At 35.9% G+C, this 23,385-nt stretch overlaps 1 protein-coding gene across 19 annotated transcripts in view; it reads left to right on the top strand.

Moving 5' to 3' along the window:
- Positions 1–23,385, top strand: part of DMD (dystrophin) — a 2,667,987-nt gene that overhangs the window by 1,753,094 nt on the left and 891,508 nt on the right. For all 19 annotated transcript variants that reach the window (XM_086387503.1, XM_086387509.1, XM_086387510.1 and 16 more), the window contains one exon: positions 20,598–20,773. In XM_086387503.1, coding sequence (XP_086243629.1) covers positions 20,598–20,773 — 176 coding nt within the window. The remainder of the gene's footprint in view (positions 1–20,597; positions 20,774–23,385) is intronic.

Here is a 23,385-nt window from a genome sequence, read left to right as displayed (position 1 = left end):
GGTACTGTTTTCTCAAACAAGGCAGTATATATCTGACTTTTTTAAGTTACTTAGATGCTGGAACTTAGGCAGTAGATGAGAGTTACTACTGAAATAATTTTTTTTTAATACTTAGGAGTTGTTTTATTAGTACTGTCATCACCTCTATTAAAATAATGTGAACTTATAAAAGGCAGAATACACATAACCTAGAGAGAGAGATTTTTGAGTATAAAGACCATAGTATTTGAATATAGCTGTGATCTTGCCATTTTTCCATGTTCCAAAAGATGATGATGAGCACATGGATTTAAGAGCAGTGGTCAGCTAATTCTTTCCCCCATATGGTTATTTTGACATGTTTCCTCCAATACTCATGAACACAAATGAAGGTCTTCTTTGGCAAATCATACTGAGCTTTATTAAGTTATTAAATTGTGACTTTTAAAAAGAATGATAACTCAGTAACATTATTTCAAATGTCTTGTACTCATGACATATGGACAGAGAAATGGACAGATAAATGACCTTCCCCTTCACACACACATCTATGGAACTCAACACTATCACAGTTAACAGAATTCAAATATTGTCTCACTATTTTTCTCCATATGCACATACAAACAAGAACACTTTAGTTTTAGTTCTGTGTATGTTTAAGCTTATTTTTCATATTTAGAGAAAGGCCTTATGGTGGTTGTTTCATTTTCATTTTTCATATTCACCTATGATTTTTAAAGTGCAGCATCTGAAATTTTTGAAAACTCATAAAAGTATTTTTTAAACTAAAACAATCATATTCTTTCTCTCCATATATTGTTGCTTTCAAACTTTCAGTGATTTTGTAGATTTTTTTTTCTAGTAAAATAGAATAGTATTACATATACTATTTTACCTTCTATTATTTACTATTTTGTTTATATTTTACTCAGTCATCAATTATACATTTTTTATTTTTAAAGGCAATATGATAAAAATCTCAAAATGAGTATAAATAATTCATTATTCTTCAATTACTGGGAATTTGAATTGTTGCCAAATTTTGGTCATTCTTATGACTATTCTTATTTATAAATTTGTAGAGTTGAGTTCATTACATGCTACCCTTCCTTGCACCTCCAGCTGTTTTTATTTTTTTCTTTCAGTTCTTTTTACTCACACCTTTACCAAACCCTCTCTTAACTAGGGACTTCACACATCCTATTTTCTCCATCAAGATAGACAATTAACTCTCTTATTCTTGGCACATCTTCCATTTCAATAACCTCACCACAAAAGTCATTCCTGGACACCCAATAAAAAGTTATATCATTAACAGTTCCCCTATTGGCATTTCCACCATTATTTTTTAAACAGTGTACTGTGTTTTTCTTTGTACTGTAATAACAGTTACCACAATTTGTGTGTGTTTGTGTGTGTGTGTGTGTGTGTGTATTTGTTGTTTGTCTGTGCCCAGACTGAAATGCCAAGAGGTTAGAACTGTCTCGTATAAGATACAACCACACTCAATAAAAACTTACTGAACAAATTAATTAATCATCCTAGTCTTAGAGATAAATGGTTACCTTATTTCTTACTTCTGTATATTTTAGATACATAGAACTAAAGAGATAATGCTTGTTGTCAACCAAAACCTAAATGTCAGTATTTAACTATGTGAGAGCCTCTCAACTTAATTCACACTTACCCAAAGGCTATTATGCAGGTGCAACATAACTATTTTCCTAAATGTTGATTTTCATATTAAAAAAATACAATTGAATTTTCAAAGCATTTTTTAAAAATATAACAGTCCAAAAAAAAAGAAAAAAAAATATAACAGTCCATGCTGAGGGGTAGGGCATTTCCTTTTAAACACTGCCAAATTGTCAAATAGAGAATGCATTAGTATATTTGAGATTTCTAAATCATCATGTAGATGTTTTGTTTTTGGCTTTCAGTGTTGAATAGCAGAGCTTCAACCAAATAACCTTCATATGCTTAATCAATAATAGAAGAGAACTTTGTTTGTGTTTATGGTCTCTTCTGAGTTTCTACTATTTTTGTGAATTCCTCTCTTTCTGAAAGAAATAATAGCGACTTACCACCACATTATGACAATGTTTCTATCTCTTATGGTGATTTTCAAAATGAAATGTGATTTTTAAATCCTTGCAAAATGAATCACTCATATATCATTGGGTTTTAGGGCATGTGTGAGGTTTGTTAACCTGTCATTTTCACAGTATATTACTGTAAGAATACACTGAAACAAATCATTCCACATAAATGTGGGCCTGAGTAGACATCTTTCGGTTGCAGCAACACTTCAGATGAGCCTCAGATGAGCTCATCATTTCAGATGAGCATTCAACCTTGATTTTTTGTAGAGAAAAAGGTAATGTGCACATTTTCATTTCTGGAGATTGGCCATTGAAAATGCTAGCTTAAAAATCTGTCTGTTTGTACAATACCTTGTCTGTTCATATAACATCAAAAATATAAATGTAAGAATAAAGCTTCACCTACTCACCAGTGTGCATCTTACCAACAAGTGCATCTGAAAGAAATTAGAGCCTTGTTTGTATTTTTTCATCATGTTAGTACAGGACTTTTTAATAAAAATAAATTACTCTTGAGCATATTTGTTTGGATAACAAAAAAAAAAAAAGAAAAGAAAAGATTCATCTGATTGATAGTGGACAGAATTTTCATTAAGTTTCACAGCAAAAAAACCCACAAACACACAATTGCATCATTCACCTTCTTGTTTCAGATGAAACAGAAAATTAGATGCAACGAACTCTACAGAAATGTTCAGCATGCATATTTTAACCATTAAATACATTATCAAGAATCATGTCAGCATGACATTCTAATATAACAGCTTTACGAAAACACGTAATGCAATCTAGGAATGCTGTGGTCCTCTCTAAATCAGCTCCAAACATATTCTGCATTGATATATTTCTCATTATTTTGATTCACATTTTTTATATAATGATCACATTCAATACCGTCTGAACCACCAGGGAAGCCCAATTAAATGTACAAACACTATAAAGTGGAATGACAAAATAGTGGGGTTTTTTAAATAGGAAAACCTGTATCAAATAAGCTCTTGGTTTATTATGTGCACAATAATTTAAACATGTATGCAATTTGCCTAATTTTGTGTATTTTCTACTTTTCATGTGCCTCTCTATCTCCGTAATATCACAGTAACTGAGTCAGAAAATAGGCAGTACTGAGTAGGGGAACCTCACTGAAACACACATGGTGATCATCTGGATCCTAGTCCTGGTTCTCACACCTGGAGGATGAGTCAGGCCAGAGAAGTCATTTAGGCTCCCAATTCCTCATAGTTTTTTAAAAAAACCACTTGATTGAGGCATGCTTGATACTTATGAAGCTATACATTTTTAATGTGTGCATTTGATAATGTTAGAAGAAAGTAGACATCCGTGAAACCATCAACACAATTGATGCCATAAACACATCCATCACTTCCATTCCCTCATCTTTAATATGGGGATAGTAACAAATTTTTTTTATTGCTTACTTCATATATCTGTGCAGGTCTAAAGTGAAATAATCATCTGAAAGCACTTTATAAAGTATGTAAGAGTAGTAGATTATCCCTAAAAGATAATTGTAATAACTGTCTTAGCATAGTATCAGGAAATCAGTCCTGAGTGTTCATCGGAAGGACTGATGCTGAAGCTGAAACTCCAATATTTGGCCACCTGATGTGAAGAACTGACTCATTTGAAAAGACCCTGATGCTGGGAAAGATTGAAGGCAGGAGGAGAAGGGGATGACAGAGGATGAGATGTTTGAATGGCATCACTGACTCAATGGGCATGAGTCTGAGAAAGCTCGGGGAGTTGGTGATAGATAGGGAAACCTGGCGTGCTGCAGTCCATGGGGTCACAAAGAATTGGACATGACTGAGCAACTGAGCTGACTGATAGTACCAATAATATCTTCACCAATTTAACACAATTTTCTATATGATCAGTAACATTCCTGGTCTGAGCAAGGGATCATAGCAGAAGCAATGAGTAGGTAGATAAGTTGTTGCTGAATCTGGAATCTCTTGTGAATGTCTCAGATTGTTCTTCTCCCCCATGCTTTTTTTTTTTTTTACAACTTTCTTTTCATGTTGAAAATATGATAATGCTTTAAATGTAAAATACAAAGCTAACTTTGTCTTTACTGATTAAACATTTAAAGTGCTTACTTAAAGGAGCAAATTGAGTTTTAGGTTTTATTGATTTATACCCTTCTTCAATCCACAAAGGATTTGAGACAGTGTATAACAAGGCTTCAAACTATAACATGAAATATTAATAGAAAAAAATGGAACCAAGCAAGATAAGCACTAAAATTTTATGTTAAGGCCAATGGCTCAGCAATAAGGAATCTGTCTGCGGTGCAGGAGAAGCAGGTTTGATCCCCAGGTTCAGAAGATCCCCTGGAGAAGGAAATGGCAACCCACTCCAGTATTCTTGCCGGGAGAATCCCATGGACAGAGGAGCCTGGTGGTCTATAGTCCATAGCATCGGAAAGACTTGGACAGGACTGAAGGGACTGAGAATATATATTTTTATTAAAGATAAGAAAAAGGAACATAAATATGGGAAAAGTGTGGTATAGAGTAGGAGTTTGAGGACATACCTCCAGATCATAGAAGTCATTCCTAGCCATTTATTTTGATTGTCCAAACAAGATGAGAGCTATTTTCCTAAAATATGTTGGCTGTTATAATTCTGAGTTGTCCCAATTTGCATATTTGTCTCAGTTTTTATGAAAGACAGCATGTTCATAGGACATCAAGTAAATTGGACCTATGGAACTTTAAAAAACTCTTTCCCCTTGATGTTTTCATGGTAGACATTGATTTATTCTAAGTACGTAGAAAAATAGCATTAAAGAGAGCTATGAAATGATGTTACAGATGATATTAGAAGAGCTTAGTGACATTAACTGAGATGTGATGGATTATCATTTACAATTAGGAGTATCTTTTGTCCACTATACCCCTGAGTAAGTTTAATACTATCTACTTGAGCAAATAATGTAGGGAATTATAAATGCTGCAATCTTAGTATATAAAGTGAGATAATTTTGAAATATTGCATTTGAATAACTAAAATACAGCACTAGGAAAGGCTATGTTGTATGTTCTCTGACTCTTAAGTAAAACACCCAGATAACATATTTTGTTTGAGTGACATTATATTAATTTATTTTACAAATGAATATAGCCTATTTTTTTCTGATTGAAAAGTACACTTTTTCATTGCAAAAATGCATTCAAAATGATGAAAGAAAACCAAGAGTAAATCATTCATCTCATTTCCCATTTAACATTTTTATTGCTTCTCATCTTGTCTAATTCTAGCATGCCTCTCTTCAGAAATCTCCCTCCTATGTAGATTCTTCAGTGTCCCTGCATCTTATTTCCTCTTGTTCTGTTCTTGTGTAAAGAAAATTTATTTTTGCCACATCAAATACATGGAGTGGTTCATACACCAGATCGTTGTCTCCATTCATTTTTAGCCAGAGGTCTTCAAATTTGTTCAGGTGGTAGGCAGCTGGTGACTCAGTGGTAAAGAACCCGCCTACCAATGCAGAAGATGCAGGTCCACTCCCTGGGTTGGGAAGATCCCTGGAGAAGGAAATGGCAACCCACTCCAGTATTCGTGCCTGGGAAATCCCATAGACAGAGGAGTCTGGTGGGCTACAGTCCATGGGGTCACAAAGAGTCGGACATGACTTAGAGACTAAATAACAACAAAGGCAATTGGACATTTCACTGCTCTCTGTAGAATACAGTGAAGTACTTATAGAGTTACTTCATTTTAGCAGCTGGGGGCAGTTTTACTACCAGAAGAAAGAAATTATTTTAAGTTGCTTAGAAATGTGAAATTCAATTTTCATACTGCCTAAGAGATTAAACCAGAAACACAGGCACACATGTCCACCACAAGAACAAGTTGTCATCCAAACCCAAATGAGCTGCCTGACGTTGTCTTTGCTAATGAGGATTTGTTTGCTCCTTGTTCAGTCATCCAGAACTGCTCTGTAGCAGGACTAGATGGAAACCAGTTGCACTGACTTCTTCCCAGTTTTGAAAATTGGGATGACATTTGCTCATCTCTAGTGTTAACATAGTTCCACAAAGACCACTGACAGCAGGGTAGGACCGTATCCATGCAAGTTCTCTCATGTCCTGGGATATAATTGGTCTAGGGCCAGAGATTTTAGCTCATTTAGAGCAGCAAGGTGCTCTTTTAAAACTCTCTCACCTACTTTGGGCTTCATTTCTCTTGTACAGTTATGCTTTTTCCATTCTGATGAACATTGTCCCTGACAGAGCAGACAAGCAGAGGAGCTGAGCGGTTCTGCTTTCTGTGTCATCTGTATCCCCAACCTTCCCCTTCTGCCCTAATCAGTGAACCTATCTCTTTCTGCTGCTACTTCCTCCAAACAAAAGTGAAAAGGCCCTGAATGTTGTTTTTAACATCATCACAAGTCTCACTTACTTCCAGGCTCAACTTTGCCTCACTGTTTGTACTGTTCTATAGTGTTCTTTTTTGAGTATTTGCCCTCAGTTATGTCTCCATTTTCATCCCATGTTGATACACTTTTATCAATAGAATCAGAGCTCATTTAGGATCCCCTGCATGATGGCATGCATCTCGTTCAACACCACACTTCTTTTTAAGAACTCTTTGGAATTATTTGCAATGATGTGGTCAAAATTTTATTTTTGAAAGCCTCACAGGCTTCTTGTACCATTTTTTTTTGTATGGCAAAACCAATACAATATTGTAAAGTAATTAGCCTCTAATTAAAATAAATAAATTTAAATTTAAAAAAAGAAAGTGAAAAAAAATTTTAAATCATGAGATCACTATGTTTTTTCCCCCTTCTTAATCTCGCACACCACATGTATATTCATACACACTTTCCTGAAAGACAGATGCCACTTTGTCCTGTAGATTGTCCAAACTGACAGTTGTATATTGGGATGAAAGGGTAATGGTATAACATCCCTGGTGGTTCACTAAGTCTGTCCCCACATAACTGGATTAGTCTTCTGAACCCTTTTAAATTTTGTCTGCAGGTGACTGAGGTTTGGCAATTCACCTGTCTTAGTTCCTTTCTTGCATAAGAAACATCAATATGTGCTTTACGAAGTGGGAGAGAAAGAAATTAAATTTGTTAGAAATCTTCATTCTTAACATGGCTGAGGTAGCGCTTAAATAAGGAGAGAAAAGCACTTGAAAGTGATATTGTTCTTATTTCTTAAAAGTAAAATTTATAAAATATGACAGATTTACTGTGGAGGGGAGGAAACGTTTATTCTTATATAAAATTTGAACCTATTAAATTTAGTTCTTCATTTCAGTCTCTCATGATACTTTCACATAATAGATTCAGCCATACCATTTGTTTTCTGTGCATTCTTGGTCTATATGACTAGAGCAAATAAATAAGGAAGTATAGAAGGATGTCCCAAGGACTAAGAAGCAAAGATACTGTGTTCAGCTGAGTTTGTTAAGTGATTCTGCTCATAAAACCAACCCCTCAATAAAAAGAACATTTCCATCGCCTCAGGCCACCTTCAATTCCTATTCCCTGTAGGCACCTATTGTTAGAATTTCTATCACCATAGATTCGTTTTGTCAGTTCTTGAATCCATATAAATGGAATTGTGCAGTCTGTGCTATTTTGATCAGCATACTATTTTTGAGATTCATCTATGTTGTGAGTACATTAATAGTTCACTCCTTTTTATTGCCAGTTGATACTCCATTCTATAAATGTACCACAATCTGTCTATTCTCCCATTGATGGACATTCAGGCTGCTTTCAGTTTAGGGACATTGTGAATAAGACACTGTGAATGTTTGTGTACAAGTCTTTTTGTGAGCACAGGTTTTCATTTCTTTGGGGTAAATACCTAGGAGTGAAATGGCTCCATCAGATCTTTAAATTGATAAGATATTGCAAAACACTTTTCTAAAGTGGTTGTGTCATTTTCTACTCCCACCAGTGATGGTAGAGAGCTCCATCAGCTCTACACTGCACCAGTATTATATCTTAACAGTACTTTCAATTTTTTCCATTTTGTGGAATATGAAGCGGTATCTTGTGGTTTTAATTTGTATAGCTCTGATGACTAACAGCATTGAACATCTTTTCATGTATACATTGGCTATTCATAAACAGTGGTCATTTGCCTTTCTTCTTATTGAGTTAAAGCAATATAATTTTGAGGTCATTGATATAACTTGGAAATTGGAAAGGACAGAGACATTTTCGTACTTTAAAAAAAAGTTGTCTTCAAACTCTATTGAAAAGCACTGTTGCTGCTTAGTCAGCAGTGTGTTTCTTTTGTAAAAGCACTGCTCCCTGGACATCTTTGTCACTAATAGAAAGTGCCAAACACTTTAATTTTCTTTGCCCAGTCTCTGAAGATTGTCTCTTCAGAACCAGCACTAATTTGTTGTTTAGAAGCCTATTAGGTATTTTTAAATTGTTGTTTAGTTGCTAAGTCATGTCCAATTCTTGCCACCCCATGGACTAGAGCCCGGCAGGCTCCTTTGTCCAAGGAATTTCCCAGGCAAGAATACTGGAGTGGATTGCCGTTTCCTTCTCCATTTTATTTTATTGTATTTATTTTAAAATCTAGAAATGTAATTTAATCATTATCTTAAGACATATAATATGCTTATTCATTTAGTCATGTAGCCAATAAACTTTTACTGCTTAACATGGTGGAAAACCCAAACATTAAGAAAACAATGTCCTTGCACTAAAAGAAGCTCATAAACTTGCAACAAAAATCAGGATATTTAATTTTATATAGACTATGAAAAACATCCTACAGTTGATAGGCAGTAGGATTTTGCAGGCTAGATGGCTTCTAGTTGAAATTTTATTTATAAACGTGATAATATTTGGAGTGTGTTTTCATTTATGCATGTAACAGATGTGATTTGAGCACTGTGTAGCAGGCACTTTGCTAGGCACTAAGAAAAACAGTGATGATTCTCTCTCCCGAAGCTCATAGTCTAATGGAATGGAGTGAAAGAATTGCATAAGTAGACATGAGGGTATTTGTGATGGAGAGAGGGGAATGGCAAAGGTCTAGGGAATTGCCAAGGAATCACTGTGAGTTGTCCACGGATGAAGAATTGAAGAGTCAGTTGAGAAGCCTAGAAAGTTTTCTCATCCCAGAATGGTATGAGGTTCTGATTATTACCTAAATTATTTGGGCTTCATTAAGCAGATCCTGAGAATTCAGTATATATGTCTGAGCAGGAAACCAACCACCAGAACTGCCCTTCAGGAGAATTAATCTGGAAAGGGTAAGTATGATGTTTTGGTGTGAGAAGTGGTGAAGCAAAACAGGAGGAAGCATGACTAACATAGTGAAGCGTGGTGAACAACCAGCAGAGGAGGGGGAAGTAGCAGTGATAACTGGGCAGAAGGTATAACAGAATCAATAGGACTTGAATGGGGGAAAAGAAAGAAAGGAATAAAACAAAGATGAATTGGCAGCCTGGTAAAAACAAGAGAAATCAGTTTCAAAATGATGTTAATGTTGGCTTCAACACGTTTTCTTTGAGGTTTAAGTCAAATGGAAATGCTAAGGAGTGGTTAACAAGGAGGTTTCCTGAGACATAACAAATTTAGAAAACATTAACATTTGATAATTGAATATTTTCCATTTCACAAGTTAGATTTATAAGGAAGTCGAAACCACTATAGTTGGTTTCCACCTTTTTTTTTTTTTTGCAACTATCTCTGATCTTTTAGAGATTCATGTGAGTAATTCCAGAAGTTTTCACAGAAGACTTGCTTAAGTCATCTGCTTGTTTTTTTCTTAGGTTCTTCTGGTTTGTATACAGTTTAATAAGGTACAAATTGTTGACACTGTACAAATATAATAGAATCCATTCTGTGCCTCATTTGTCTGATTTCCAGAGTATGTATGTGTTCAGTCAACAAGAGCTACAGATTTGTTTTTTGTCATCTCATCTAATTCCATGAAGGAGAAGAGCATTACCATACAACAGATAATGAGTTGGAAAATAAGAAAGCTAACCTCAGAAATCAAGGCTTAAAAAAAAGGGGGGTAGCTTTTGTTTAATGCCTGTATAACTTGGCAAGAGGGACATATAAGACTTAGTGAGGCCCAACATGTGCTTAGAGGTGGATTGTTAGTGGATGTCTTGGGGTTCTGTTATCTAAGCTAGATGTTTAAAATCAATTAATTGATGTTAGACTCAGAGATCTGTTTTTAATCCCTCTTTATCTTATTTCTGGGCCTTTCCGTTCTCAAGAGCCTTAGAAACTAAACCTTACTTTGATAACTTGTTATTTGTAGAAAGAAATGAGATTCTGGTGAAACACAATTATTTACTGTCTGTCTTCCATACTAGGGTGCTATATGTATTTCAATATTTTATTTTAACCCTTCTTCAATGGGAAACCATTCAAGAGTAGTGTCATATCTTGCCTAGTTTTATGCTCAATTAATAAGTGAATACTTCTTGAACAGTTATTATGATAAGGGGTACCAATACCTCAGGCTTTGATAATCTTAATTACCACAGCCTCTGTGTTTCTTTTCCTGATCATCTCCCCAAACCTAGATACACATAGGTACACACCCATGGTCATAACACAGTCACACAAGTGATGTGATTTTGTTTGCATAGTATCTCAGTAGTCATAATACAGCATTGTGTATAGTTATTTGCTTGTTATTCTCTCCCCCATGAAATTGAATATTGATAGGAAAATATGAACTTATTTATCATTGTAAATGGAGAAGGCAATGGCACCCCACTTCAGTACTCTTGCCTGGAAAATCCCATGGATGGAGGAGCCTAGTAGGCTGTAGTCCATGGGGTCGCGAAGAGTCGGACATGACTGAGCAACTTCACTTTCACTTTTCACTTTCATGCATTGGAGAAGGAAATGGCAACCCACTCCAGTGTTCTTGCCTGGAGAATCCCAGGGACGGGGGAGCCTGGTGGGCTGCCGTATATGGGGTCTCACAGAGTCGGACCCGACTGAAGTGACTTAGCAGCAGTAGCATCATTGTAAAGGCATCAGATACAAAATGTTGGGTTGGCCAAAATTTTATTCCAGTGTTTTTGTAACCCAAAGGAAGTTTTTGGCCAACCCAAAAGTTACCTATTTGTTGGAGTGAATCAAATTGGAGAGAACACTTACCTGCATTGAACAATTACGTACACTAAGCAGTCGTTTCGGAGAAGGCAATGGCACCCCACTCCAGTACTCTTGCCTGGAAAATCCCATGGATGGAGGAGCCTGGTGGGCTGCAGTCCATGGGGTCGCTAAGAGTCGGACAAGACTCAGCGACTTTGCTTTCACTTTTCACTTTTCACTTTCCTGCATTGGAGAAGGCAATGGCAACCCACTCCAGTGTTCTTGCCTGGAGAATCTCAGGGACAGGGAAGCCTCGTGGGCTGCCGTCTATGGGGTCGCACAGAGTCGGACACGACTTAGCAGCAGCAGCAGCAGCAAGCAGTCATTTAGAGATTATGCCACAGTTTAAAGCACATAGTATTCCTTTGAGTACAGAAAAGGAGTTTAAGGAACAAGTTTAATTCCTGATCTCTTAGAAAGCCACATGAATATATTTTAAATCATCTTTGTCCAGTGATTTTTAGCAATGGGTGGGTAAAAGATAGGGTATGTAGATACAACCAGTTTAATCAGAGTGATACTTTCTGTATTTTTTTTTTTTTGAAATGGAGAATTGTGCTGCCTCTCAACTTTCTACCTTATACACATCATGAGATTGATCTGTTTTGCAGCAGATGAAAAGAAAATGTTGCAGTGTAGAAACAGAGCAAGGGCTAGTCATGACATTACTCCTCTCAGTTTCCTATGTAAGCAATTGTCAAGCAAATATTCAGAGAGTCCCAAAATATATTTGGGTCATGAATGCTACCTTTGAGGTTACCCATAATGTGTTCAATGAAAATGAAAAATCCAACTACATTCAGTGCCAAGTCCACATCACAAAATTTAGACTTAGCTCTGCCAATTATAATCTCAGTTATATTTTCAATCCTAATTTTTCTTCGGGGGCTCAGTCCAGTATCTCCAACTGCCCAGTTGACATATTTTCCTTCATTCACTTCTCCACTGAATGGCTAGATCCTATCTATTGAGCTTCCAAATCTCATTTGGTTTCATTAACTTTTCTCTGTTTGTACCACTGACTCTCTGATCCATGCAACTATTTTTCTTCACCTTAACTACAGTGATAACACCTACTAGGTAGGCTTCTATTTCTATTCTAGAAATTTTCCAATCAGTCTGTTCTACTGTAGCCAATGAAGAATAACACTTAGCAAAATTCCTGGCCAGTAGGAGTTGCTGAATGAATAGTTGTTTAGTCAATGAATAACTCAATGAAAATATTTGATAAACATGGCAAGTACTAATAAGAACTTCAACTTCAGAGCCAATGCAGTTAGACAATGAGATTAAATGAGAATCAGACGTTTCCAGCCCTGAATCAATTCCATTTACACATTATTTTGCCTTTAAAAAACAATGTTGTTGCTTTTTCTATATTCTTACTGCATCTTTTCTACCCACCAAATGGTGTTTGAATAAATATTTGTGTAGCTCCAAATTGATAAGACCTCTGGAAAGAAGAATAAGGAATATAAAAATGATCTGTGTCTCCTTTCAAATATTCTATCTTAAGAGCCAGTTTTTTGGTTGTGTGTAATATATTCTATGATGAAATAGCCCATATGTTTTTTAAACTATCCTAGTAATCACGTGGAAAGAATTTTATGCCTGGAGTCATATGTTCTGTTACCAGGACCACTTAATGAGGGCAAGCATGGTCGGAGACAAGAGCCTCCTTTTGATCAGAGAAAGGTCAATTTGTTTTCTTTACAAATCTAAGTAAACAGAGAGAAAAACAGCTCTTAAATGTTCCCAGGTAGTTCTCTGAACTTCTAATGAATGATTTAGAAGCCAAGAAGGATTGAATAAATCTGTGAACCTAGAGAGGCCTAGCATTGATCATAACAAAGTAAAACCTATTAACTTTGCAAACTTGTGTGCATTATAGTAACAATTTTCTTTAAAAAGCAAGGGCCACTAATTCAAATGTCTTCAGAGGGCAGTAGAATGCATGTATACTCCACCTAAAGGCATTCAAATTATAAAAGTCCTAATACTAAAACATGTCTGAGGACAGATTTTACTTGCAGGCTTCAGTTTCAGATACCCAAAGGCAGAGACTTAACATACATACAGTTTATTCCTTTGGAATCTGCTTGAAATTGAGAAATACATGTCTGGGGGTTCCATCTCCCTGCCCCCCAGGGCATTATGTCTTAGGAAAGAAATAAAAAGGAAGAATAAACAGCCTGAGATAATCTCATAAAGCATGTGGTACTTAAAGTAATTTATGATGAATTCATTTGGTATCCACATTAATAGCAGTGATAATAATGAATGTATGTATCTGATGTGGATGAGATAAATACCTCCAAAGGAAATTTTATTGTAATTTGATATTAGGTAAATGTCCCATTAAAATAAATCACTACTGTACATAATTTTCCTTTAATTCATTGGCAGGGTGTTTGCTTTGGAAAAGGCACAGTCTAATTCTAGTTTCAGGAGAAATTCTCATTATTCTTTTATAGCAACCATTATCAGGAGCAGATGGGGAATTGCACCAACAAACGTGTCTACTATTACACCACACAGGAAAGAGTACTAGATGAAATCTAATCAGACCCCCTCCTGCCTCCATTTCCTATAACAAACTAACAAAAACATACTTGTAGTTTTAGTGTTATTATTAGTGGCACACAATAAATCAGGACTCCCCAACCCCCATGCCATGGAACCCTACCAGTCAGGCCTATTAGGAACTGCACTGCATAGCAGGAGGGAGTGGCTAGGGAGCCAATGAAGTTTCATCTGTATTTACAGCTTTTCCTCACCGCCTGAACCATCCCCCACCTCACCCCAGTCCCTGGTGCCCAAAAGTTTGGGGACCACTGAGATAAATGTTTTGTTGTTGTTGTTTAGCCACTAAGTCCCATTCGACTCTTTTGCCACCCAGGGACTGTAGCCCACCAGGCTTCTCTGTCTAGAGGATTTCCCAGGCAAGAATACTGGGTTGCTGTTTCCTTCTCCCACACAGGAATTGAACCCGTGTCTCCTGCATTGGCAGGTGGGTTCTTTACCACTGAGCCACCAGGGAAGCCCCAATAAATGTTTACTGAAATGCAAAACAGATGAGACTAGGGGAAATACCAGGCTAACAAGGTGCATTTTACTTTTGATTGATCGTCTGCAAAGGCTGCTCCTCTCTGATTTGGTTGGCAAGTCACAAATAAAAGGTCTGTAGGTCTTTAACTAAAAGTAGAATCTGAGGTACACTTCAAATGTGAAGACATTTTATGGTTCAAAGAAGAAAAAACTCCTTCAGTACAACTTAATCCTCGGCTGTAAAGTCTAATACAGACATGAGTGCTACCAATGAATGACACTAACTGTAAATATTTTGTGACTACCTATGCAGAGGGGAGGCCCTGAGTTCTCTCTGGGCTCTTAAGGGCCCCAAAGAAGAGGGAACGTTTAAGCTGAGCATTACAGACAGGTTATGAGTTTGATCTGCAAAACTTAGGACAGTCAAGGAAGTAGGAAGCCTTTCAGTTTTTACTGGGAGTTGGGGTTAAGGTTGGAAGTGAGGAGCAGCTATAGAGAATGCTGCAGAGGCAGAGGAGAGAAGAGGCTGTACAGGCACGTTACACTTTGCCTGGTAGGCTGGTATTTGGACTTTATATTGCAGTAAATATGTAGGCATCATTCTTGATCTCCTCATTCTGGGCTCCAGACCTTGATTCTTGCCTCCTGCATCTTTTTTACTGAAAAATTACCATTTTTCACTTTTTTTCAATCCTTTTTTACTTTTTTTCAATCCTTTTTTGTGTACTTCTTTCTCCCTCACTCTTGCCTCACTCTTGGATTTCTCCCATTTTTGCCATCTTTCAATTCTTGTCACTCTCCTCATGAGATGCTCTTACAGGATCATCAGGTCTTCCATGAGAATAGAATCATCTAGCCCATGAGTAGGCTAGATTGATTGTGTCCTGTTGGTAAGCCTGCTATTTTGCTTTAGTCTTTGTATTGCTTCCTTACAAAAATTATTTATCATCAAATAATAATGTCAAAAGATACTTTCTGAGCATGTTAAAACCTCTGAAGACAGTTGTGACTACATAGTGTAAGAATTAACATGAGAGGCAAACGTGTCCAGTTTATCTCTGAGTAAAGGACCAGAAATAATTTTTCAGACTCTGAGTTGAATTCTAGGGACTGACAAAGAGGAACAGTAGCAATGAGCTTAAGACAGAGTAAAGCAGAAGGTAAAAGAGGATGAAATTGCACCATAAATTTCCATCTGGCAGTTTCACAAGTCTCTAAAGTATCCATATCATTGCATGTTTTCTCTTGACCAGTGAGCAAACTGAGGCAACAATTAATCTGTCTCAAAATAAAACCTTAGCAGAACCACCAGTAAATCACAAGATTAGATTTTCGATATGTCCACTTATTCAGCAAAGGTTTGTTTTTCTCTCCTGTTTCCCTCAATCTTTACCTTTTTTCCCAGTCACTTTTTGTCTCTTCTGTTTTCCTGTTCTGCCTAGTTTGTGATATTCTGCCAGTTCTTTATCTCCTACGTAGCTTATCCAATTTGTCATTGTACAATTCCCTGTAACTGCTTCTTAGCTTCTTCTTTTTCTTCATCTGTCACATTTTATTTTCTGTTGATTTTGTTTTCATGCAGTTTTGGAAGGTTTTGCACATATGCTTTTTTAAATTTATGCAGTCTTTTCATATAAGATGTACTAGTTTCTTTGTCTCATCTTTTCCTTCTATAAAAACGTAGCTGTTCTTCCTTGCCTGTAATTCTTCTCTTCCCTCAATTTGACCAGACTTGGAGGATTGAGATATATGTATCACTTTCTATAATTTAGGAAATTTTCTCTATTCAAAAGGCATACAAGAAGTAAATAATAATGCTGTAACTCTAAAACATGCCCCTCCTATGCCACTGCCTGCTCCACATATTTATTGCCTAACCTTTCTCTAATAATGTATCTGCTTTGTACACCTTTGTCCTCTTATACCCAGAGATTCTGCTGCAGCTGGTTTACTGTGAAATTCTGGGCTTTTATATTTTGAAAAACCTCCCTAGGGAAGTCTGATAAGGAGTCATTATTAAGAATGATGCTTTAATATTAGAATCAAAACACAATAAGCTTTCTAAGGGATGATGAGTAATCCAATCAATTTAATTACGATTTTTTTCTATCCCAAACTCAGACTAGATGTTAATTGCTAGAGAAATAGGTAAGGATGCCTAGGACAACAGAACATGAATGTGGTATCAGAGCTTAGAAATTTCAGCGGTAGTGAATAATTTAGCACTTAAAAAAATTAGAAGTTATAGAATGAAAATTAATTTGTTTTGCCCTAAGTGAATAAAGTTGATTGAGGTTTTCCATTTAGTTGTGTAAATCAAGTCACGTCTTCAGGTGGAGCAGCTAACTGTGAAACAACATGTACAAGTTTTAACTTCCTGTTTGGGTCCATTATTTTGCCTTCTTAGGCTTTATTATTGAAAATTCTCCTCAGATTGATCATACACTGTAAATACTTCTCCTGATTACAAAATCTCTTCACACAAATGCAATAGACTATTTAATGAGCTCTCTTTCACAAAATAAAAAAAAAAAATTCTGAAAGCCCTGATTTGGGACTCTACATAAAATGAGATTTAGATCTAACAATTTTAAGTTATTGCTTCATTCTTAGCTACTCAGTTCTATCACCTATCTGGGAAATGAAAATAATAAAACCCATGTTGATTCTACAATTGGATTGTAAAAGTCACTGTAGCCATCAGCCATGAAGTGGAAGAACTGAGATCAAAAATACAAAGCAAGATGCCTGAGATAAAAATTGTGACGTTTCATTAATTTATAGCATTATAAACCAGCAGTAAGAATTCTTTGATTCGTTAACAAAGGTTCAGAAGGCATTCACTCTATCATCTTATTACTCAGTGTGTTGTTCCCACACTAGACGCTTGTTAGAAGCTGAAAATTCGGGGCCCTCCTTAGACCTACTGGATTAGAATCAACAGTTTAGCAAGATCTCTAGGAGATGTGCACATTGAAGTTTGAGATGCATTGCTATAGCACACATCTTACAGGTGTTCCATGCATTATTCAAAATTAATTTATTTATTTTAATTGGAGGCTAATTACATTACAATATTGTAGTGATTTTTGCCATACATTGACATGAATCAGCCATGGGTGTACATGTGTTCCCCATCCTGAACCCCCCTCCCACCTCCCTCCCCATCCCATCCCTCAGGGTCATCCCAGTGCACCAGCCCTGAGAACCCTGTCTCATACATCGAACCTGGACTGGCAATCTATTTCACATATGGTAATATACATGTTTCAATGCTATTCTCTCAATCATCCCACCCTTGCCTTCTCCCACAGAGTCCAAAAGTCTGTTCTTTACATCTGTGTCTCTTTTGCTGTCTCACATATAGGGTCATCATTACCATCTTCCTAAATTCCATATGCATACATTAATATACTGTATTGATGTTTTTCTTTCTGACTTACTTCACTCTGTATAATAGGCTCCAGTTTCATCCACCTCATTAGAACTGATTCAAATGCATTCTTTTTAATAGCTGTGTAATATTTCATTGTGTATATGTACCACAGCTTTCTTATCCATTCATCTGCTGATGGACATGTAGGTTGCTTCCATGTCCTATGTAAACAGTGCTGCAATGAATATTGGGATACATGTGTCTCTTTTACTTCTGGTTTCCTTGGTGTGTATGCCCAGCAGTAGGATTGCTGGGTCATATGGCAATTCTGTTTCCAGTTTTTTAAGGAATTTCCACACTGTTCTCCATAGTGGCTGTACTAGTTTGAATTTTTAAAAAGTATCTCTAACAGCCGTGGGTATTGGACACAATTGGAGGTACAAATTAGAGTCATCATCTTTCTCCTGTAACTGCCTCCCTGACTCTGGTGTTCTAGGCAAAGATTTCCCCATTTCAGTAGTCATTCATGATTGCTGGATCCAGCTAGTTCCCTAACCTTCTTAATTGTGCCTTAACAGTTCATGTTACTTCTCGCCTTTCTGTTCTACTGCATTGTCTAAACTCTAGGTTTAGCCCCAATACCCACCTTGCAGACTCCTGTCCTGGCTGTTTTACCAGTGTCCCTGCTTTAACATTAGCCTAAACTTTGCCCCAGAATCACCTCCGAACACAGCTCTAGCTCCCACACCCCTGTCCTTCAGTCATTTTCTGTTGCTCTCCACTGAATTGCAAAGTCTTTAATAAAAAGCAGAGTCCTCTCTGCCCAAGCCCACTATTAATCCAGGGCTACACCTCTCCATAGACTTCCACTCTCATACAGTGACATAGAGCCCAAGTGTGTACTTGAGATCAGATCACAGAAATTCCACACCATAGGCTAGCCTTCTGCTATCCTCTTGTGGCTCTGACCAAACATGTCCCTAAGGCCTACCCATTCTTTCAGTTCCAAATTACCCACCATGGTCTCTCCTTTTCATCCTTCCACTGAAGTCATTTCTCTTCTAATCTGTCATTTATAATTACTTATCTAATCTGTCTGATCGCCTTGCTTACTGTCTTACTGAATATAATATAGCAAATTATCCTTCACACTTATGTCTAATCTTCTCAGCTATATTTTTTACTGCCTAAAACCTAGAAACTTGTATGCACGTCTTGGAATCTCTAGGAGATCCAATGATAAGTATTAATACTAATGATACCATGATAATTATGAGCACTCCTCTTCATCCACTTTCTGCATTCATAGATTCATGCATTCATTCAACAGATACTTACTGAAATCTCTCATGAACCAGATGTGGTAGTAAGTGTCAGGAATAAGACCAAATAGGACACCATCTCTGACTTCAAGGAATTTATGGTATAATCTGAATATAGACACAATTTGTTATGAATGGGGCTACCTGTTACTAAGCAGTGACTGTCATATGCAACACTGATCTGAACAGATGTTCAGAGTGGAATATAAATAATGGAGCAAAATCAACTAGTTGCAAGGAAGTATCATGTGTTCGTTAGAGCACATCTCATGCTCACTTAAGAGAGTATGATCAGGAAAGCTTATGAATAGTTCAGTGACTGTGCATAGTTTTATAATCATTGTGAGGTAATATGTTCCTAGAATAATTGCCTGTTCCCATTTTTGTGGATTTAATGAGTCTTTTAACTGCTGAAGACATACTATCCAAAATTCTAGTATTTAAAATAATAATACATGAAAGCAGTAGAAAACAAAAATCCAACAAGTTTATCCGTAATGAGAATCTAAAGGAGATTTGACCCAGTCTTAGAAAACAGGCATTGATTCATTCATTTGGCAGGCATGTGTTGGAGTTTGTATGTACTTGGTTTGGGGCAGGAGAATATAAGAATATTAAGTTAACTAGAATCATATGTTCAGGAAAGTGTTCTGAACACTGACTGTCTCATCTATACATAAAGATTTGTGAGTCCTTTAGACTGAAATATGGCAGATATCTCAAGTTCTCATATTATTTCATTTTGTAAACATCAGATTTAGTTATGGGTTACTGTAATTGCCTTACAAATTCTATATTACCTTATTTTTTAAAAAATGCTAGAGTGCTATTTTTATTTCATAGCAAAAGGCATTTTTAATACATATTTTGTTGTAATAGTCTTTTTTAATAAAGCAATTTTTCTGAAACTCTTTAAATTTCATTCAGGATAAAAAGTAGAAGATGCTTAAGCTTGACACCATCAATGACTTATAAAAATGTTCCAGTGGCTATAGATTATTTTTAAATTTATCTCTGTACCTTAGGGATTTCTTGATAGGCTGTCCCTGAAAGCAATTAATTCTAATTTTTATGAGGTTTTATAATGCAAAATACATGGATGGAAACATTCTGAAATAAATTTCCTTCTTATATAGTCATGAATGTTTGTTTAAATATCTCTAGAGGTTTTTAAAAAAATACTCTGGCTAAACTGTGCTTGTTCTTTTTCACCTCTCACATAGACAGTCTCGAAGAAATCTAAATAGTTCCTTCATGTTTAAATTTTACAACACTTCATAGACTATTAAACATGGAACATCCTTGTGGGGACAAGAAATCGAATTTGCTCTTGAGAAGGTTTCCAACTAATTGATTTGTAGGACATTATAACATCCTCCAGCTGACAAGCTTTACAAACATAAAACCTGGAGCTGAACTGAGAGGGCGCTTTTTTCCTGACACATAAAAGGTGTCTTTCTGTCTTGTCTCCTTTGGATATGGGCATGTCAGTTTCATAGAGAAACTTTCACATTGAGCTTTTTTATTTCTTTCTCCCCCAGTAGAACTGCATGGGGTAGCACATTGTTTAATCTTTTCTCAAATAAAAGGACGCGGGGCTTCATCTTTGTCTTTGCCTTTTTGGTATCTCACAGGAACTCCAGGATGGCATCGGGCAGCGGCAAACTGTTGTCAGAGTATTGAATGCAACTGGGGAAGAAATAATTCAGCAGTCCTCAAAAATAGATGCCAGTATTCTACAAGAAAAATTGGGAAGCCTGAATCTGCGGTGGCAGGAGGTCTGCAAACAGCTGGCCGAGAGAAAAAAGAGGTAGGGTGACAGATTAAAATAGGAATGCTAAAATTTTAGCGGAGCTGTTTAAGCTGCCCTTAAAAGAAAAATAAAAGATTTTGTGAAAGATTCGAACCAGGGTGAAAAGCACTAACATTAAGGATTCCATCAACACTTAATAGCAATAATGAACTTGCTCTTTCTTTTCCTTGAATAATATAATATGTAACTGTTGCTAGTTAAATAGGCAGTGCTTTTTGACTATTTTAAGCTTTGAAGTTTGTGTTAAAAATCACACATGATTGTTTAAATATGAATGTCTTCAGTATATTCCAATTTTCACAAGCTGCATCTCAGTTATTTTTTTTTAAGGAAGATGAGAAAAGGATGTTATAAATGACTATTTTGTAGGAAAAGTTGCTATTTGGCTAGATTGTTTAACAGCTACAAATATGACTTACGATGCTGAAAAGCATGATAGTCATATTTACCTTTTAGCTCCACTACATTTCTTAGCACATTCTTGAAGAAGGACTTGGGCTGAAATGTTCAAATCTACAGGGGAAAACACAACCTTAGAGATGTTATTGTTGAATTCAATCATCATTTAACTTTCCTTTGAAATGTATTGAAAGCACAAAAAGCCAAGTGTGTGCTGCTGCAGCTGGAAAACATACATATTTTTATAAGCAGGGTTTTGTATTATGCTACCAGTTGTTGCTAATGTTTCCTATTTCATAAAGGAGGACTTGCCCTTTATTTACCAAATGAGACTATTGTCATGAACAGTGAAAACTCAGTTCTATTGCCAAGCTCTTTCTTCCTACCTATCATCTACATAATAGGTGGATTTTAATATTCAGAAATCTAGAATAACTCACTGATGAGCATCTTTGGTGAGGATGTATTAGAAAGGTTTTGGAACTGTGTCCATTGTCTTTGCCCACCTCTTCTGGCCACCTTTGCTCCTTTTGCATTATTCAGAAAGTGGATACAATTCATACTGCTGTAGAAAATGAACATATTAGTTGACCTACACACACACGTGCATGCACACACACACACATACACAGACAAATCTTACTAAAGTTAAATAATAGCATCATCTAAAAACATTTTCATTTTAAATTTTAGTTTAGAAAATACTGGAGTACCTATACATATGAGTGAGTGAGTATTGCTTGCTCAGTTATGTCAAACTCTTTGCCACCCCATAGATTGTAACCCACTAGGCTCTTCTGTCCATGGGATTATCCAGGCAAGAATACTAGAGTGAGTTGCCATTTCCTTTTCTAGGGAATATATACATAGACATAGACATAAAATAAAGACCCATGCTTTGTAGTTATATTTCTTCCTTGGGAAAGTCATACACTTTTTTTTTCCCCAAATTGAAATCCTTCTATTAAATACACAAATATTCCATTATTTAAACAGCTGATATATTTACACTATTGGCAGGTTTAAACCTGTATAACATCATTTCTGCACTAGACCCAATCTAGTCTAAAATAAGACATTAAGAAATGGGAAAATTAAGGAAAATTGAATAACATGCTATAAAAATATATCTTCATAAAATGGATTAAATTGACTGGAGGATTATTTTTTCATTATTGTATATAAAATGTTGTTTCTCAGTTTGAAGTATCTTACTCATATAATATTTGAGTAAAGCCTTTTAAAAATATTTTCTGTAACTTCTTACCTGAGTTTTCAAATTTTTATTATTGGTCATTGACTTCCAAATGCAAATTATAACTTACAAATGTTGATAGGATAATATACCTGTTTCACTAAATAAGTCTAAAATTTAAGGTCCTTCTAAGCTTATAAGAAATTGATGTACACTGACTGTGTTGTGAAATATTACACACATTGTAGGTTAATTACAACAAGTAGGGATTTGGCTGTAATTGGGTAGGAAAAAATTCTCCCATTTAAACGTTCTGACCTACATTAAACATTGTACTTTTGTTCCTTAAAAAGTTAAGATCAGCTTCCTTGAGGTTTTATTTTTCCTCTAAACTCAGCTTTTAAAGTTGTCTACTTCATGCTACATTTTAAAAATAGATGTTAGCATATTTAAATTTCCACTGAGATCAGTTTTGTGGCAAACTCAGGATTTTTGTATCATTTAAATTTTATGAAATATAAAAGAGTAATAAAATGTAAGTGCCATTTCTACAAATACACTTACAGCTATTGCTAAGCACCTAGTACAAATAAAGTAAAACTAAATAAAATAATATTTTATAAAGAACATGTTAACATAACAATCATGGGAGGACTTGTAATCATGAAACTATTATTAATCAGTGGTGTGCTTTCAGTGTAACCCAAGCAGAAGTTACAAAGAAATAGATTATTGCACAGGTGAAAAATAAGATGACTGTTCCAGTTGACAACAGTATTCTTAGTTTACAGGCGGGATTTAAATACAGCTATTGAAATGTCTAATGTTTCTTAGCCCGTGTACACCCATGAAAGAAAGTGTATAATCTAAGTGATTAAAGTCTACAAAAACTATGTGAAGCTTTATAGCTACATAACTTTAGACATTTCTCTTTGAAAATGTAAGATATCAGAAATATGAGAAGAAAATTCTCAGAAATTTCAAATAGCAGCAGACATCCATTAAAGTTAGTCTG

The sequence above is a fragment of the Bos grunniens genome, chromosome X (assembly GCF_055505025.1).
Source record: "Bos grunniens cultivar Pamir isolate PY7600 chromosome X, Bosgru_T2T1.0, whole genome shotgun sequence".
In the NCBI taxonomy this organism is placed as follows: Eukaryota; Metazoa; Chordata; class Mammalia; order Artiodactyla; family Bovidae; genus Bos; species Bos grunniens.
This window is presented reverse-complemented; position numbering and strand designations above follow the sequence as displayed.